Here is a 19,254-nt window from a genome sequence, read left to right on the forward strand (position 1 = left end):
CTGTTAATTTGTCTAATGACTAAGCTACATTAGTTTGCGTCACATTATCTTAGAATAATAAAGCAAAACTGCGTCACACTCTTACCGGTTACATTTGGTGTAATTGTCGTGACCTGCACTACTGTTGTGCTCATTACAGAAGAGAGCTGCTCTTGGACATTGGGGAGGTCAGAGAAATCAGACACAGACACAGCATAACTGGGGTCATATGCTATGTTTTTCATCTCTGCCCCGGCAGCCCTTCCTGCTCCAATGCCAAACACAATGATGCCCTTGTCTCTGAGAGCAGCGGCCGGTGTTTCCGCATCATCAAAAGACCTTCCGCCATTTAGAAGGATCAACATCTGTGGAACACCTTGCAGACTCCTGCTGCCAGCAGAGTTTGTGAAGACATTGTCCCTGACGTATTGGAGGGCTGCCCCGGTGTTGAGGGGTCTGCCTCCTCTGTGTCTCAGCCCTCTGACTGCACCCAAAACATCATCTCTGGTGTCATGTGTGTTCAGATAGAAACTGACCTCTGCATCTCTGCTGTACTGGACCACAGACACATGGTCAGTGTTTTCACCTATATTAAGTGTTTGCACCACTCTCTCCACAAAATCACGCATGGCAGGGAAGCCATTTCTTGTTGCATCAGAATCATCCAGAAGGAAAACTATATCCTTGTTGGCACTGTCAACTAAGAACAGAACATTAAGACAATTAAAACAGACTCGACTATCCGTATATCTGCTAGATATATTTTTAAATCAACATGCTCTCTATTAAATTACAGTCATTTTATGAATATAACCAGACTAAGTGGTTGGAAAACAGATTATATTTTATACTCAGAAGGGGTGTCAGTCAGAGTCTAACGTACCAGGTGCAGTTGGTGATTCAGGGGCTGCCTCAACAATTACAGTCTCAACAGAGGACTCAAGTTGTTGCTGGACATTGGGGAGGTCATTGAAGTCAGACACAGAGACAGCCTTACTCGGCTCATGTGAAATCTTTTTGCATTTCTCTCGGGTCTGTGTTTCTGGTTCCAATTGTAAATGTCAAGACACCCATTTGTTTGAGAGCAGACGCCGGTGCATCAACACTGTCAAAAGACCTGCCACCGCTTAACAATATCAACACTTGTGGCACTCCTTCTTGGCGCCTGCTTCCAGCAGAGGCCGTGAAGATGTTATCCTTCAAGTACTGAAGTGCTGCACCAGTGTTCAGGGGTCTTCCACCTTTGTGCCTCAAACCTCTGATTGTGCCAAGGACTTCTCCTTTTGTTGAAGTAAGTGTTAAGGTAGAACTGGACAGCAGGATCTCTGCTGTACTGAACCACTGACACACGATCTCTGTTTTCATCCACATTCAGTCTCTCTACCATTCTCTGGACAAAGTTTTGCATGGCTGGGAATTCATTTCTAGTACCATCAGATCCATCCAATAAGAAAACAACATCTCTTCCCGCTTGCTGTCTCACCACTAGGGAACACAGAATGAGATATGTCAACTATATACCTGGAATCTTTTTTTTCCTAGATATGTCATGGCTGACCACACATGCAGGAATCAAAAAGCTACTTTTCTGTTTAATTTGTCTAATGACTAAGGTACATTAGTTTGCATCACATTATCTTAGAATAATAAAGCAAAACTGCGTCACACTCTTACCGGTTACATTTGGTGTAATTGTCGTGACCTGCACTACTGTTGTGCTCATTACAGAAGAGAGCTGCTCTTGGACATTGGGGAGGTCAGAGAAATCAGACACAGACACAGCATAACTGGGGTCATATGCTATGTTTTTCATCTCTGCCCCGGCAGCCCTTCCTGCTCCAATGCCAAACACAATGATGCCCTTGTCTCTGAGAGCAGCGGCCGGTGTTTCCGCATCATCAAAAAGACCTTCCGCCATTTAGAAGGATCAACATCTGTGGAACACCTTGCAGACTCCTGCTGCCAGCAGAGTTTGTGAAGACATTGTCCCTGACGTATTGGAGGGCTGCCCCGGTGTTGAGGGGTCTGCCTCCTCTGTGTCTCAGCCCTTTGACTGCACCCAAAACATCATCTCTGGTGTCATGTGTGTTCAGATAGAAACTGACCTCTGCATCTCTGCTGTACTGGACCACAGACACATGGTCAGTGTTTTCACCTATATTAAGTGTTTTCACCACTCTCTCCACAAAATCACGCATGGCAGGGAAGCCATTTCTTGTTGCATCAGAATCATCCAGAAGGAAAACTATATCCTTGTTGGCACTGTCAACTAAGAACAGAACATTAAGACAATTAAAACAGACTCGGCTATCCGTATATTTGCTAGATATATTTTTAAATCAACATGCTCTCTATTAAATTACAGTCATTTTATGAATATAACCAGACTAAGTGGTTGGAAAACAGATTATATTTTATACTCAGAAGGGGTGTCAATCAGAGTCTAACGTACCAGGTGCAGTTGGTGATTCAGGGGCTGCCTCAACAATTACAGTCTCAACAGAGGACTCAAGTTGTTGCTGGACATTGGGGAGGTCATTGAAGTCAGACACAGAGACAGCCTTACTCGGCTCATGTGAAATCTTTTGCATTTCTCTCGGGTCTGTGTTTCTGGTTCCAATTGTAAATGTCAAGACACCCATTTCTTTGAGAGCAGACGCCGGTGCATCAACACTGTCAAAAGACCTGCCACCGCTTAACAATATCAACACTTGTGGCACTCCTTCTTGGCGCCTGCTTCCAGCAGAGGCCGTGAAGATGTTATCCTTCAAGTACTCAAGTGCTGCACCAGTGTTCAGGGGTCTTCCACCTTTGTGCCTCAAACCTCTGATTGTGCCAAGGACTTCTCCTTTTGTTGAATAAGTGTTCAGGTAGAACTGGACAGCAGCATCTCTGCTGTACTGAACCACTGACACACGATCTCTGTTTTTCATCCACATTCAGTCTCTCTACCATTCTCTGGACAAAGTTTTGCATGGCTGGGAATTCATTTCTAGTACCATCAGATCCATCCAATAAGAAAACAACATCTCTTCCCGCTTGCTGTCTCACCACTAGGGAACACAGAATGAGATATGTCAACTATATACCTGGAATCTTTTTTTTCCTAGATATGTCATGGCTGACCACACATGCAGGAATCAAAAAGCTACTTTTCTGTTAATTTGTCTAATGACTAAGGTACATTAGTTTGCGTCACATTATCTTAGAATAATAAAGCAAAACTGCGTCACACTCTTACCGGTTACATTTGGTGTAATTGTCGTGACCTGCACTACTGTTGTGCTCATTACAGAAGAGAGCTGCTCTTGGACATTGGGGAGGTCAGAGAAATCAGACACAGACACAGCATAACTGGGGTCATATGCTATGTTTTTCATCTCTGCCCCGGCAGCCCTTCCTGCTCCAATGCCAAACACAATGATGCCCTTGTCTCTGAGAGCAGCGGCCGGTGTTTCCGCATCATCAAAAGACCTTCCGCCATTTAGAAGGATCAACATCTGTGGAACACCTTGCAGACTCCTGCTGCCAGCAGAGTTTGTGAAGACATTGTCCCTGACGTATTGGAGGGCTGCCCCGGTGTTGAGGGGTCTGCCTCCTCTGTGTCTCAGCCCTCTGACTGCACCCAAAACATCATCTCTGGTGTCATGTGTGTTCAGATAGAAACTGACCTCCTGCATCTCTGCTGTACTGGACCACAGACACATGGTCAGTGTTTTCACCTATATTAAGTGTTTTGCACCACTCTCTCCACAAAATCACGCATGGCAGGGAAGCCATTTCTTGTTGCATCAGAATCATCCAGAAGGAAAACTATATCCTTGTTGGCACTGTCAACTAAGAACAGAACATTAAGACAATTAAAACAGACTCGACTATCCGTATATCTGCTAGATATATTTTTAAATCAACATGCTCTCTATTAAATTACAGTCATTTTATGAATATAACCAGACTAAGTGGTTGGAAAACAGATTATATTTTATACTCAGAAGGGGTGTCAAGTCAGAGTCTAACGTACCAGGTGCAGTTGGTGATTCAGGGGCTGCCTCAACAATTACAGTCTCAACAGAGGACTCAAGTTGTTGCTGGACATTGGGGAGGTCATTGAAGTCAGACACAGAGACAGCCTTACTCGGCTCATGTGAAATCTTTTGCATTTCTCTCGGGTCTGTGTTTCTGGTTCCAATTGTAAATGTCAAGACACCCATTTCTTTGAGAGCAGACGCCGGTGCATCAACACTGTCATTAGACCTGCCACCGCTTAACAATATCAACACTTGTGGCACTCCTTCTTGGCGCCTGCTTCCAGCAGAGGCCGTGAAGATGTTATCCTTCAAGTACTGAAGTGCTGCACCAGTGTTCAGGGGTCTTCCACCTTTGTGCCTCAAACCTCTGATTGTGCCAAGGACTTCTCCTTTTGTTGAATAAGTGTTCAGGTAGAACTGGACAGCAGCATCTCTGCTGTACTGAACCACTGACACACGATCTCTGTTTTCATCCACATTCAGTCTCTCTACCATTCTCTGGACAAAGTTTTGCATGGCTGGGAATTCATTTCTAGTACCATCAGATCCATCCAATAAGAAAACAACATCTCTTCCCGCTTGCTGTCTCACCACTAGGGAACACAGAATGAGATATGTCAACTATATACCTGGAATCTTTTTTTTCCTAGATATGTCATGGCTGACCACACATGCAGGAATCAAAAAGCTACTTTTCTGTTAATTTGTCTAATGACTAAGGTACATTAGTTTGCATCACATTATCTTAGAATAATAAAGCAAAACTGCGTCACACTCTTACCGGTTACATTTGGTGTAATTGTCGTGACCTGCACTACTGTTGTGCTCATTACAGAAGAGAGCTGCTCTTGGACATTGGGGAGGTCAGAGAAATCAGACACAGACACAGCATAACTGGGGTCATATGCTATGTTTTTCATCTCTGCCCCGGCAGCCCTTCCTGCTCCAATGCCAAACACAATGATGCCCTTGTCTCTGAGAGCAGCGGCCGGTGTTTCCGCATCATCAAAAGACCTTCCGCCATTTAGAAGGATCAACATCTGTGGAACACCTTGCAGACTCCTGCTGCCAGCAGAGTTTGTGAAGACATTGTCCCTGACGTATTGGAGGGCTGCCCCGGTGTTGAGGGGTCTGCCTCCTCTGTGTCTCAGCCCTCTGACTGCACCCAAAACATCATCTCTGGTGTCATGTGTGTTCAGATAGAAACTGACCTCTGCATCTCTGCTGTACTGGACCACAGACACATGGTCAGTGTTTTCACCTATATTAAGTGTTTTCACCACTCTCTCCACAAAATCACGCATGGCAGGGAAGCCATTTCTTGTTGCATCAGAATCATCCAGAAGGAAAACTATATCCTTGTTGGCACTGTCAACTAAGAACAGAACATTAAGACAATTAAAACAGACTCGGCTATCCGTATATCTGCTAGATATATTTTTAAATCAACATGCTCTCTATTAAATTACAGTCATTTTATGAATATAACCAGACTAAGTGGTTGGAAAACAGATTATATTTTATACTCAGAAGGGGTGTCAGTCAGAGTCTAACGTACCAGGTGCAGTTGGTGATTCAGGGGCTGCCTCAACAATTACAGTCTCAACAGAGGACTCAAGTTGTTGCTGGATATTGGGGAGGTCACTGAAGTCAGACACAGAGACAGCCTTACTCGGCTCATGTGAAATCTTTTGCATTTCTCTCGGGTCTGTGTTTCTGGTTCCAATTGTAAATGTCAAGACACCCATTTCTTTGAGAGCAGACGCCGGTGCATCAACACTGTCATTAGACCTGCCACCGCTTAACAATATCAACACTTGTGGCACTCCTTCTTGGCGCCTGCTTCCAGCAGAGGCCGTGAAGATGTTATCCTTCAAGTACTGAAGTGCTGCACCAGTGTTCAGGGGTCTTCCACCTTTGTGCCTCAAACCTCTGATTGTGCCAAGGACTTCTCCTTTTGTTGAGTAAGTGTTCAGGTAGAACTGGACAGCAGGATCTCTGCTGTACTGAACCACTGACACACGATCTCTGTTTTCATCCACATTCAGTCTCTCTACCATTCTCTGGACAAAGTTTTGCATGGCTGGGAATTCATTTCTAGTACCATCAGATCCATCCAATAAGAAAACAACATCTCTTCCCGCTTGCTGTCTCACCACTAGGGAACACAGAATGAGATATGTCAACTATATACCTGGAATCTTTTTTTTCCTAGATATGTCATGGCTGACCACACATGCAGGAATCAAAAAGCTACTTTTCTGTTAATTTGTCTAATGACTAAGGTACATTAGTTTGCGTCACATTATCTTAGAATAATAAAGCAAAACTGCGTCACACTCTTACCGGTTACATTTGGTGTAATTGTCGTGACCTGCACTACTGTTGTGCTCATTACAGAAGAGAGCTGCTCTTGGACATTGGGGAGGTCAGAGAAATCAGACACAGACACAGCATAACTGGGGTCATATGCTATGTTTTTCATCTCTGCCCCGGCAGCCCTTCCTGCTCCAATGCCAAACACAATGATGCCCTTGTCTCTGAGAGCAGCGGCCGGTGTTTCCGCATCATCAAAAGACCTTCCGCCATTTAGAAGGATCAACATCTGTGGAACACCTTGCAGACTCCTGCTGCCAGCAGAGTTTGTGAAGACATTGTCCCTGACGTATTGGAGGGCTGCCCCGGTGTTGAGGGGTCTGCCTCCTCTGTGTCTCAGCCCTCTGACTGCACCCAAAACATCATCTCTGGTGTCATGTGTGTTCAGATAGAAACTGACCTCTGCATCTCTGCTGTACTGGACCACAGACACATGGTCAGTGTTTTCACCTATATTAAGTGTTTGCACCACTCTCTCCACAAAATCACGCATGGCAGGGAAGCCATTTCTTGTTGCATCAGAATCATCCAGAAGGAAAAACTATATCCTTGTTGGCACTGTCAACTAAGAACAGAACATTAAGACAATTAAAACAGACTCGACTATCCGTATATCTGCTAGATATATTTTTAAATCAACATGCTCTCTATTAAATTACAGTCATTTTATGAATATAACCAGACTAAGTGGTTGGAAAACAGATTATATTGTATACTCAGAAGGGGTGTCAGTCAGAGTCTAACGTACCAGGTGCAGTTGGTGATTCAGGGGCTGCCTCAACAATTACAGTCTCAACAGAGGACTCAAGTTGTTGCTGGATATTGGGGAGGTCACTGAAGTCAGACACAGAGACAGCCTTACTCGGCTCATGTGAAATCTTTTGCATTTCTCTCGGGTCTGTGTTTCTGGTTCCAATTGTAAATGTCAAGACACCCATTTGTTTGAGAGCAGACGCCGGTGCATCAACACTGTCATTAGACCTGCCACCGCTTAACAATATCAACACTTGTGGCACTCCTTCTTGGCGCCTGCTTCCAGCAGAGGCCGTGAAGATGTTATCCTTCAAGTACTGAAGTGCTGCACCAGTGTTCAGGGGTCTTCCACCTTTGTGCCTCAAACCTCTGATTGTGCCAAGGACTTCTCCTTTTGTTGAGTAAGTGTTCAGGTAGAACTGGACAGCAGGATCTCTGCTGTACTGAACCACTGACACACGATCTCTGTTTTCATCCACATTCAGTCTCTCTACCATTCTCTGGACAAAGTTTTGCATGGCCGGGAATTCATTTCTAGTACCATCAGATCCATCCAATAAGAAAACAACATCTCTTCCCGCTTGCTGTCTCACCACTAGGGAACACAGAATGAGATATGTCAACTATATACCTGGACTATTTTTTTCCTAGATATGTCATGACTGACCACACATGCAGGAATCAAAACGCTACTTTTCTGTTGATTTGTCTAATGACTAAGCTACATTAGTTTGCGTCACATTATCTTAGAATAATAAAGCAAAACTGCGTCACACTCTTACCGGTTACATTTGGTGTAATTGTCGTGACCTGCACTACTGTTGTGCTCATTACAGAAGAGAGCTGCTCTTGGACATTGGGGAGGTCAGAGAAATCAGACACAGACACAGCATAACTGGGGTCATATGCTATGTTTTTCATCTCTGCCCCGGCAGCCCTTCCTGCTCCAATGCCAAACACAATGATGCCCTTGTCTCTGAGAGCAGCGGCCGGTGTTTCCGCATCATCAAAAGACCTTCCGCCATTTAGAAGGATCAACATCTGTGGAACACCTTGCAGACTCCTGCTGCCAGCAGAGTTTGTGAAGACATTGTCCCTGACGTATTGGAGGGCTGCCCCGGTGTTGAGGGGTCTGCCTCCTCTGTGTCTCAGCCCTCTGACTGCACCCAAAACATCATCTCTGGTGTCATGTGTGTTCAGATAGAAACTGACCTCTGCATCTCTGCTGTACTGGACCACAGACACATGGTCAGTGTTTTCACCTATATTAAGTGTTTTCACCACTCTCTCCACAAAATCACGCATGGCAGGGAAGCCATTTCTTGTTGCATCAGAATCATCCAGAAGGAAAACTATATCCTTGTTGGCACTGTCAACTAAGAACAGAACATTAAGACAATTAAAACAGACTCGGCTATCCGTATATCTGCTAGATATATTTTTAAATCAACATGCTCTCTATTAAATTCAGTCATTTTATGAATATAACCAGACTAAGTGGTTGGAAAACAGATTATATTTTATACTCAGAAGGGGTGTCAGTCAGAGTCTAACGTACCAGGTGCAGTTGGTGATTCAGGGGCTGCCTCAACAATTACAGTCTCAACAGAGGACTCAAGTTGTTGCTGGATATTGGGGAGGTCACTGAAGTCAGACACAGAGACAGCCTTACTCGGCTCATGTGAAATCTTTTGCATTTCTCTCGGGTCTGTGTTTCTGGTTCCAATTGTAAATGTCAAGACACCCATTTGTTTGAGAGCAGACGCCGGTGCATCAACACTGTCATTAGACCTGCCACCGCTTAACAATATCAACACTTGTGGCACTCCTTCTTGGCGCCTGCTTCCAGCAGAGGCCGTGAAGATGTTATCCTTCAAGTACTGAAGTGCTGCACCAGTGTTCAGGGGTCTTCCACCTTTGTGCCTCAAACCTCTGATTGTGCCAAGGACTTCTCCTTTTGTTGAGTAAGTGTTCAGGTAGAACTGGACAGCAGGATCTCTGCTGTACTGAACCACTGACACACGATCTCTGTTTTCATCCACATTCAGTCTCTCTACCATTCTCTGGACAAAGTTTTGCATGGCTGGGAATTCATTTCTAGTACCATCAGATCCATCCAATAAGAAAACAACATCTCTTCCCGCTTGCTGTCTCACCACTAGGGAACACAGAATGAGATATGTCAACTATATACCTGGACTATTTTTTTCCTAGATATGTTATGACTGACCACACATGCAGGAACCAAAACGCTACTTTTCTGTTAATTTGTCTAATGACTAAGGTACATTAGTTTGCATCACATTATCTTAGAATAATAAAGCAAAACTGCGTCACACTCTTACCGGTTACATTTGGTGTAATTGTCGTGACCTGCACTACTGTTGTGCTCATTACAGAAGAGAGCTGCTCTTGGACATTGGGGAGGTCAGAGAAGTCAGACACAGACACAGCATAACTGGGGTCATATGCTATGTTTTTCATCTCTGCCCCGGCAGCCCTTCCTGCTCCAATGCCAAACACAATGATGCCCTTGTCTCTGAGAGCAGCGGCCGGTGTTTCCGCATCATCAAAAGACCTTCCGCCATTTAGAAGGATCAACATCTGTGGAACACCTTGCAGACTCCTGCTGCCAGCAGAGTTTGTGAAGACATTGTCCCTGACGTATTGGAGGGCTGCCCCGGTGTTGAGGGGTCTGCCTCCTCTGTGTCTCAGCCCTCTGACTGCACCCAAAACATCATCTCTGGTGTCATGTGTGTTCAGATAGAAACTGACCTCTGCATCTCTGCTGTACTGGACCACAGACACATGGTCAGTGTTTTCACCTATATTAAGTGTTTTCACCACTCTCTCCACAAAATCACGCATGGCAGGGAAGCCATTTCTTGTTGCATCAGAATCATCCAGAAGGAAAACTATATCCTTGTTGGCACTGTCAACTAAGAACAGAACATTAAGACAATTAAAACAGACTCGGCTATCCGTATATCTGCTAGATATATTTTTAAATCAACATGCTCTCTATTAAATTACAGTCATTTTATGAATATAACCAGACTAAGTGGTTGGAAAACAGATTATATTGTATACTCAGAAGGGGTGTCAGTCAGAGTCTAACGTACCAGGTGCAGTTGGTGATTCAGGGGCTGCCTCAACAATTACAGTCTCAACAGAGGACTCAAGTTGTTGCTGGATATTGGGGAGGTCACTGAAGTCAGACACAGAGACAGCCTTACTCGGCTCATGTGAAATCTTTTGCATTTCTCTCGGGTCTGTGTTTCTGGTTCCAATTGTAAATGTCAAGACACCCATTTGTTTGAGAGCAGACGCCGGTGCATCAACACTGTCATTAGACCTGCCACCGCTTAACAATATCAACACTTGTGGCACTCCTTCTTGGCGCCTGCTTCCAGCAGAGGCCGTGAAGATGTTATCCTTCAAGTACTGAAGTGCTGCACCAGTGTTCAGGGGTCTTCCACCTTTGTGCCTCAAACCTCTGATTGTGCCAAGGACTTCTCCTTTTGTTGAGTAAGTGTTCAGGTAGAACTGGACAGCAGGATCTCTGCTGTACTGAACCACTGACACACGATCTCTGTTTTCATCCACATTCAGTCTCTCTACCATTCTCTGGACAAAGTTTTGCATGGCCGGGAATTCATTTCTAGTACCATCAGATCCATCCAACAAGAAAACAACATCTCTTCCTGATGTTTGTCTCGACTCTATGGATCAGAAAACATACAACATCTTTATCTTCATCTTAACATTACATTCTCCATTTATGAGTATTTCACATTTACATTTTACCTATTTTAACATCTTCCACTTCTTCATATTGAGAGAGGTAGGCCACTAAACTTTGATGCACTAAAGGAAGATTTACAAAATCAGGGACTGAATATGTGTAGTTTGGATTGGATGCAATCATTTGCATTTCTTGTGAATTTGCCGTTTTTGATCCAAGAGCATACATTTCTACTCCTGCAGCTTTAAGAGCAGTTGCTGGCCCTCTTGGGGAATCTCTTGACCTTCCACCAGCCAAAATGATAAGAATTTGTTTGGCACCTTCATTTTTTCGACTTCCAGCATTTGAAATAAAAACCTTATCAATTACATGCTGCAATGCTGCCCCAATATATTGTGGCCGTCCACCTTTTGGTTTTAGGTTTGCAATGTTCCTTAAGACCTCCTCCCTTGTGGTATAAGTATTCAGGCTGAAACTTTGCTCAGCTTTGCTGCTATACTGAACAACAGCCACCCTATCTTTTCCATCGTCAATCTCAAATGTGGTGACAACTTTAGCCACAAAATCTCTCATTGAAGAGAATTTATTTCTGACATCGTCTGATCCATCAATGAGAAAGACAACATCTCTTTTCATAATGGACCTAGAACCTACAAGATAGAGAACTGTTAACAGACTGATAAAATGCAATTCAGCTTTGGAAATGTTTTTACTCACCTAATGATGGATAAAGAGGTTTTCCATGGGTTGTTTTGCCTGACAATATCTGTTCTCTCACTTGAGTAAAATCTGACACATCCAAATATTTGGTTTCAGGACTGTGTGCCAATTGTTCCACCTCCATCCTATCAGCATTATTTATTCCAATACTGTATGTTACAGTTCCTGTTTTCTGTAGCCTGCCCAATGGGCCCACTATGTCATCATCTGATTTTCTTGACGTTACAATTATTAGTATTTGTGGTACACCGTGCATGGCTCTGCTTCCTGATGCAGCAGTGAAAACATTTGTTCTCACATAGTCCAGTGCTGCACCAAGATTAACATTAGGTCGTCCTGAAAGCTCTGTGTATTTCAAATAATGTAAGACATCATCTCTTGAAGAATATCTGTTTAAGGAGAAATGTACTGTGGGCTGTGTGTTGTATTCAATCAAAGCTACTTGCATCCTGCTCGGTCCGATTTCTAATTGCTCCACAAATCCCATGATAAAGTTCCAAATGGGTTTTTCACTTGGGAGCATGTCCTTGGATCCATCAAGAAGAAACACAATATCAGCAATCTGAAGTTCAGACAGTCGAATGCTGGATATTTCTGAAATAGATTTTTTTAATGATCAAATCAAAGTTCCATCAAAAATTAGGTCTAATAAGTATGAACACAAATCTAAGGTGCACTGTGAGGCATATCACATAACTAGTAAATTAAATAAAGTCAATTGCTTTATTATACTGAACAAATACCTTAAATGCTCAAGTAAAATTCACGTAGACGTAGATGGTGCAGAAATCTAGAAATTGGACTCTTATTTCTATGAGTCAATAGAGACACTGAGAAGGTCGACCTAATCTACTGGATTGCCAATAAACCCTATGGCCCCAGCTTGACCCCAATCTTCGCAGTAGCACAAGTGTGTGGTGTGGAGCTCTAAACAAGAGGTGCGCCGTGGCTGAATATTGGGTGGAGTGGAGCAGACTGAGGGCGTGGTGTGGCGCGTTCAGTGAACAGCCAGAATCATAAAATTAAATATTAAAAAAGTTCACTGAAAAACAACATGTAACATGCTCAAGGCTTCATTTATTTGGAAATATATTAGTATGATAAATGCTTAATGTTCATAATATGTTTGTGTGATGTGCGGGATGTTCGTGCGCCATCCGGATGACCTCCCACAGCAGAGCACAGCCCCATGCCCGCTTCCTGTATTGGCTCAGCACTGCTCTATAGTTTGGTTTGATCTGGAACTGCACAAAAGCTTCACATGAGGCCATTTACAGTGCTGTCCTAAAGTGTGTTTTCTTACCCTGTCTGCGGTCCTAATACTGTGATGTCAGATTTCCTCACATCCTCGTACCTTTTCTGTCATCAGTTCCATTTAATTTTGTGACCAAATTATTCTCATTGGGCCTTTTTGGTTAGTTTATAAAGTTAGTTGCCAGTAGGTAAACTACCATCAGAACCGTCAAACTGCATGGAGCCGTGGAGTGGCTGGTGACAGGGATCAGCCCATGCATTTATTGACAGCTTGGGGCTGTGACAGAGGCGCAGATGCACATCTCGTACGTGCTGCTCTCTTGGCAGCAGCGGTCACTAGAGCCAAGAGATGTATCGTGCACATGAGCACTATAGGCTGCTGTACACATACTTGTGCATTTTGCTCTGTGCTCATGGCACATATCAGTCACTTGTGCGGGGCAAAAGCAGGTCGTGCAGTCACCCTCCCCATGTGTTCATGGTTTAATTCAAGTCTGTGCGCAAAGTGGTAACATCAGAAACATTGTTATGAGAAAAAATGTATTCCACAATCGGCCACACCCTAAACACTAGTTTGCTGCATAATGAAAGGCAAATAAAATGAGCTACGCAGAGAAAACTAAAAAGGTTAAGGTGTGTGCGTGCACAGGCTTGGCCGTGAGTGTGTGAGAGGGGCGCACATGTGCGTGAAATTTTCAGAACACAAATGCAGCTAGTTCTTTCCCGCACATCCAAAATTCTATATTCCTGCTGCTTCTACTGGTGTGTACTTGCATTGTGGGGCTCCAGAGTTGTTTTATTGTACTCATATATAACTCACACCTCTCTTTGCTGCCTGTAATGGGGGCAAAGATTGCAGAAATTACCCACACTGGCAGTGCTTTTAATTGCCACAGTGGTCACAGATTGGTTCAGATGTAATCACAATATATGTATTTGTACCATTCCACTCCAGCCTCCAGGAGTGAAGTACAGCCTGACTTGGACATGCCCCCTCCTTAACGCGAGCACTAGTGCTAAGACTGGGGCAAGATCAGGCTCTATAAATTCTGGTTTCTGCAACAGTTCAAAACAAATGGCCCACCTGGTCCTTTTTTTTTGCAGAGGTTGATCCTAGTGTCTCACTCCGGTTTCCCCGGCAACATAGCACATGCATCATAGATAAATCCTTCAGCAAATGTAGTCTTGACCAAGCCTAGCTCAAGATCTGCAGATTGCTCCAGCGGCATTGAAAAATGGGTCAAAAGCAAATAACAGAATTCCTTAAGTGATAGTACCTTAACCTTAACCTTCTTAGGGGTTTATGCATCAGGTTGCCCTTATGGACTTCCACACTTTCTGAACTTGTATGAATAATGCCACCTAAAGCCTCACCGTGCACCTTGCGTTAAACTATAACATTCATAACAAACTATGCTTTTTAAGGTATCTTACCAACTACAGGTGGAAACTCAGTTGATTCTGGAATGCCACTCAGAACAGCCTCAATCCTTTGGTTAAGGTTTTGCAAGTTGTTAAAATTTGACACAGAAATATAATGTGCTGGTGTATGGGCCACTGTTTGCATTTCCAGAGTATCAGCATTGCTTGTTCCAATGCTTACAGTCTTAATGCCATTATCTCGGAGTGACTGGGCAGCTCCTCTCACATCATCACTAGACCTGCCACCGCTGAACACATAAAGGTACTGAGGCACCATTTGATCACGTCTTCCTCCAACCTCTGCGGCAAAAACATTACTTCTCACAAACTCCAGTGCTTTGCCAAGATTCAGTGGCCTTCCGAGTTTGTGCCTCATTGTTCTGACAGAGCTCAGCACATCATTTTTACTTGAGTATGAATTCAAATAGAAATTGGCAGTAGGATCACGATGATACTGAACAACAGCAACTTGATCTTGGTTATCGTCTATGTTCATGGTCTCAACCGTGGTTTTAATGAAGTTTCTTAACTGTTCAAAGCCATTTCTTGAGTCATATGATCCATCAATAAGAAATACTACATCACTTTTCTTGTGGTCTGGAATGAAGACAAAGTATAATGTATAAAACAGAAAGTAGGCCAAAATTATTCTAATAAGACATCTTACCTATGACTTTCGTTGGAGCAATTGGTTGGACACTGTGCGCATTCATCAAAGACAATACCTGTTGTCTGATGCTAATAATCTCCTCATAGTCATCAATAGACAGTGCATATTTAGGCTCATGAGCTATTGTTTGCAGCTCAATGGTGTCTGCATCAGAGGTCCCGATTGCAATTGAAATCACACCAGTTTCTTTGAGCATTTTAGCTGGTGTCCGAATGTCATCTTGGGATCTTCCTCCATATATTAGTATAAGTATCTGTGGAACACCTTCATCAATTCTACTTCCTGATCCAGTTGTAAGCATATTGTCCTTTACATGCTGGAGTGCCTGTCCAATATAATGAGGATAGCCCCTTTTGTGTTTTAGGGCTGTCACTGCTTTACCAATATCATCCGATGTGGAGTACTTGTTAAAGTCAAACTCAGTTTGCGTTGTATTACTGAACTGAACCACTGCTACCCTGTCTTCATTTGGACCAATGTTAAGTTCTGGCAATATGTATTTCACAAAGTCTTTTATGTCTTCAAACATTGCACGAGAATCATCAGAACCATCCAGAAGAAACAAAACATCTCTTTTTATGTTATCTGTAATATCTGTGAACAAAATATAAATTAAAAACATTCTTCGTCACAGCATAACTTTGTCAAATTCATGTAGTTCTCAAATGGCTTTTGTTGGTAAGCAGGATTTCAAACATTGGTGTGTGTCTGGCGTGTTAATATGTGTTTGAAATACACATTTAGAGCAGAGTCAACAATGCAACTATGACAGCAAAAATATAAAGTAAATTAATCCAAATTGTGAGGTCAAATGCGTGAACAATACTGTACCATTTATTTGTTATATATGGTGTCAAAATCTTGTCTAGTTTTGTGCTTATGGACCTAATCTTGTGTTTCTTCTCATCTTGTGGAAATTATGTTTTCAGTTACAATTGTATTACTTTGATGCAATGTTGAACGGACTATCTACTTTTAAAAGTTGTTTGTGTCTAACATATTGAGGACCACATGAATGCTATTTCTGGTACACTATAGTCTTACCAATTGAAGGTGGTCTTATGGCAGAAGCTTCAACCTTTTGTGTAGCGGACTTTATGAGCTGCTCAATACCTGAAAGCTCTCTTGGATCTGTGGCAATCAATGCATATTCCGGCTTATGAGAAACAGACTGCATCTCCAGCACATCTGCTTTCTTTGTTCCCAACACGAATACAATCACTCCCATAGCTTTCAAACTTGCAACTGCATTTCTGAAATCATCACTGGATCTTCCACCAGTTATAAGCACCAAAACTTGAGGAACAGCCATTTGATGTCTGCTCCCAGATGAGGAAGTGAATACATTATCTTTAACAAACTGAATTGCTTTGCCAGTGTTGCGTGCTCTGCCACCTTTGTGTCGTACATTATGCAAAGCCTCTGTCACAGTTTCATAAGTTTGGTAAGAGTTCAGGTAAAAATTGACTGAAGGCTCAGCGCTGTACTGAACCAATGCAACACGATCATTGTTCCTCTGCACATTCACACTCTGGATAATGGTCTTAACAAAGCCAATCATTGAGTCAAATTCAGTGAGTGTTTCATCTGAAGTGTCCAGTAAGAATACAAAATCACGCTGCATCGACTGAAGCAGAAAATCTGGAGAACCTTTGACACACAAAAGTAAGTTGTTCAGTTAGGCCAGAAAACAGTGAATAAAATTATAGTTGAACACAATATCCAATGGAGGCTCATAGTCAACATCTTTCACCTTTCTGCTATAGCTTGGTTAGGCCATAATTCTAAGCAATTAGTAATTCTCTGTAAGCAAGGTTTCTTTTTCTAGACTCTCGTTGCAACTATTCATTTTCAAGAAAACTATAACCTTTCTTTAAAAATTAAAAAAGAGGTAAAGTGGAGGACTTCAGTTCTTACCTGATCTTATTACAGTCTCTGGAATTTGCCTTGGCTGCCGTGGGACTTTTTTAATCAAAGACACCAGTTGTTGGGGGGTGCTGCCAGTGTCAAATTGAGGCACAGTGAAGGTATATGATGGTATATGTGCAATATTCTGCAGCTCCAGTATATCAGCATTTCTGGTGCCCACACAAAATGGCATGACTCTCTCTTGCTTTAGAGCAGCAGCAGCATTGGTCACATCATCACTGGATTTACCCCCAGTCAACAATACCAGTATTTGTGGGACACCATCTTGATTTCTACTTCCCATTGTTGAGGTAAAGACATCTTTTTTCACATATTCCAGAGCAGCCCCTGTGCTTCTCCCTTCACCTCCCATATGGATCATGTTTTGGACAGCCTCAAGAACATCCTGTTTGTCAAAGTAGGTATTCAAATTGATTTCGGTTTCTGGTTGGTCACTGTATTGTACCACAGACACACGGTCGGTATTCTCACCGACATTGAGTGACTCTACCATACTTTGAACAAAATGTTGCATCATTGGGAACATGCCCAGAGTTTCATCAGAGCCATCCAACAAAAATACAATGTCTCTTTGAGCAGACTCTAATTCAACTGCAAGAATAGGAGACAATTTAAGTATGGGGTAGATACATACAATGCTGAGACAGATATTAAGAAAATTGTCTGTTTTCAATACTGCATAAATATGAAGAAAATTTGCAACTTTCAGCAAGTACTACAAGCACTGAATGCTAAAGCAAAATGAAAAACAGTGAAACAGTGAGTGTTAATGTAAAAATGCAAGGGCAAGATAATAAATAGAAATGCAGTGTGCAAAAACAGATACTAAAATTTAAGTCAATTTATTCAACACAGCAACCATCTTTCATAGATACCAAAAGATAAGAGGTAAAAGTATCAAGAAAACACAATGATGTGATCATCATTGGATAAAAACTAAACCTGTGGCCCTTTTAGGTGCAAAAATGTAAAAGAACGGATTAATGTATTTTACAAAAGACCATGAGGAAGGACACATCTTTCAAAAATGAAAGATATAAAGTAAAATCAACAATTCTGAAGAAATATCTTCAAAAAATTAGAAGACACAATGATGAGTTCATCATTGGATGAAAGAAAAGCTTAGCGATGACATTCTTAAATGCTTGAGTTGAAGTCCTTAAGGCAATGTTGCAAAAGGAACCAAGATGATTTATGGAGCAAGTGGAAATATATATATATTATCACGTGGAATATATATATATATATATATATATATATATATATATATATATATATATATATATATATATATATATATAATCACATTTCTTACCATTTGGGGTGAATGAATGAACTTCATCTTGAATAAATGTGGCTATTTCTGGTTGAACGGACAAAAGCTCTCCAATCACAGGAAAATTATAAAGTGATTTGGGAAATGAAGCAATTAGACCAAGTTCCTCTTGCTGGGCGTTCTTCATCCCAATGGCAAATATAAGGACTCCCATTTGCTTTAATTTTAATGCTGTTTGTGACACGTCATCCCTGGATTTGCCTCCAGTGAGCAATATCAGAATTTGGGGAACACCTTCCAATTTCCTACTTCCAGATAAAGGCGTAAATACATGATCATGGACAAACTTAAGTGCCAAACCAGTATTTCGTGATGTCCCTCCCTTGTGTCGTAGACCTCTAACAGCATAGACAATGGCACTTTTGGTTTTGTGAGAGTTCAAATTGAAGCAAGCTTTGGTGTCATCGCTGTATTGTACAACAGCCACACGGATCACTTCATCCTCTATATCCTCTACCATTCGTCGGATGAATTCACGAATTGCTGGGAGGCCATTTCTGGAGTCATCCGAACCATCAACCAAAAATACTATGTCTCTCCTATCACCTCCTGTGTCAACTATAATATAGAACGAGAAAAATGTGTTTTCAAGTTCTAGGAATGGACAACATAAAAGAGAATATCCCGGATTCCAGATTGGCTATTAAGAACAATCTTTTATATGAAAGATGTGTAGTAGATTAAAAAAAAAAAAAAGAATAGTACTGAAGACTTATTACCATGCATGTCACTATGCATGTAGTAAAGGCAATTTAAAGTGAAGGTGTAGAGCTAAAATGGACAATGTAAAAGAAAATCATATCCCAGATTTCAGATTGGATATCAAAAAAGATTACATAAAAAAATGTGATGGATATTGAAAAAAAACTATTATCATGCATAGGGTGTGTCATGACTTTAAATCTCTTGATACTGTCACTTCATAGTGAAAGAGTGGAACTAAAATTGGTTTTATTGTCAAAGGTTATGTCAAACTAAAGACAGATTGCAAGTTTGAGATGGTTTGGACATGTACAAGAGGAAGAGGGACAGCAAATATAGT

General features: G+C 42.1%; 2 protein-coding genes across 2 annotated transcripts in view; both read right to left on the reverse strand.

The window, feature by feature from the left end:
• The window catches only part of col6a3 (collagen, type VI, alpha 3), a 47,026-nt gene extending 40,217 nt beyond the window's left edge, over nucleotides 1–6,809 (reverse strand). The window contains 15 exon segments of the mRNA XM_055150312.1: nucleotides 86–679; nucleotides 863–995; nucleotides 997–1,266; nucleotides 1,268–1,464; nucleotides 1,654–1,882; nucleotides 1,884–2,248; nucleotides 2,432–2,903; nucleotides 2,905–3,032; nucleotides 3,221–3,653; nucleotides 3,655–3,711; nucleotides 3,713–3,816; nucleotides 4,001–4,600; nucleotides 4,789–5,382; nucleotides 5,566–6,165; nucleotides 6,354–6,809. Coding sequence (XP_055006287.1) covers nucleotides 86–679; nucleotides 863–995; nucleotides 997–1,266; nucleotides 1,268–1,464; nucleotides 1,654–1,882; nucleotides 1,884–2,248; nucleotides 2,432–2,903; nucleotides 2,905–3,032; nucleotides 3,221–3,653; nucleotides 3,655–3,711; nucleotides 3,713–3,816; nucleotides 4,001–4,600; nucleotides 4,789–5,382; nucleotides 5,566–6,165; nucleotides 6,354–6,612 — 5,035 coding nt within the window. The 5' untranslated portion in view covers nucleotides 6,613–6,809.
• Nucleotides 6,810–7,111: 302 nt separating this feature from the next.
• LOC110160762 (collagen alpha-3(VI) chain-like) overlaps nucleotides 7,112–19,254 on the reverse strand; it is a 128,792-nt gene continuing 116,649 nt past the window's right edge. The window contains exons 9-19 of the mRNA XM_055150374.1: nucleotides 18,549–18,770; nucleotides 16,865–17,467; nucleotides 15,992–16,597; nucleotides 14,938–15,541; nucleotides 14,290–14,861; nucleotides 10,944–11,531; nucleotides 10,259–10,858; nucleotides 9,482–10,075; nucleotides 8,695–9,294; nucleotides 7,919–8,512; nucleotides 7,112–7,731 (exon numbers count right to left, since the gene is read on the reverse strand). Of these exons, the coding sequence (XP_055006349.1) occupies nucleotides 7,112–7,731; nucleotides 7,919–8,512; nucleotides 8,695–9,294; nucleotides 9,482–10,075; nucleotides 10,259–10,858; nucleotides 10,944–11,531; nucleotides 14,290–14,861; nucleotides 14,938–15,541; nucleotides 15,992–16,597; nucleotides 16,865–17,467; nucleotides 18,549–18,770 (6,203 nt within the window). The remainder of the gene's footprint in view (nucleotides 7,732–7,918; nucleotides 8,513–8,694; nucleotides 9,295–9,481; nucleotides 10,076–10,258; nucleotides 10,859–10,943; nucleotides 11,532–14,289; nucleotides 14,862–14,937; nucleotides 15,542–15,991; nucleotides 16,598–16,864; nucleotides 17,468–18,548; nucleotides 18,771–19,254) is intronic.

This window comes from Boleophthalmus pectinirostris, unplaced genomic scaffold, assembly GCF_026225935.1.
Source record: "Boleophthalmus pectinirostris isolate CB_2022bp ecotype Guang Dong unplaced genomic scaffold, ASM2622593v1 HiC_scaffold_1, whole genome shotgun sequence".
Taxonomy (NCBI): Eukaryota; Metazoa; Chordata; class Actinopteri; order Gobiiformes; family Gobiidae; genus Boleophthalmus; species Boleophthalmus pectinirostris.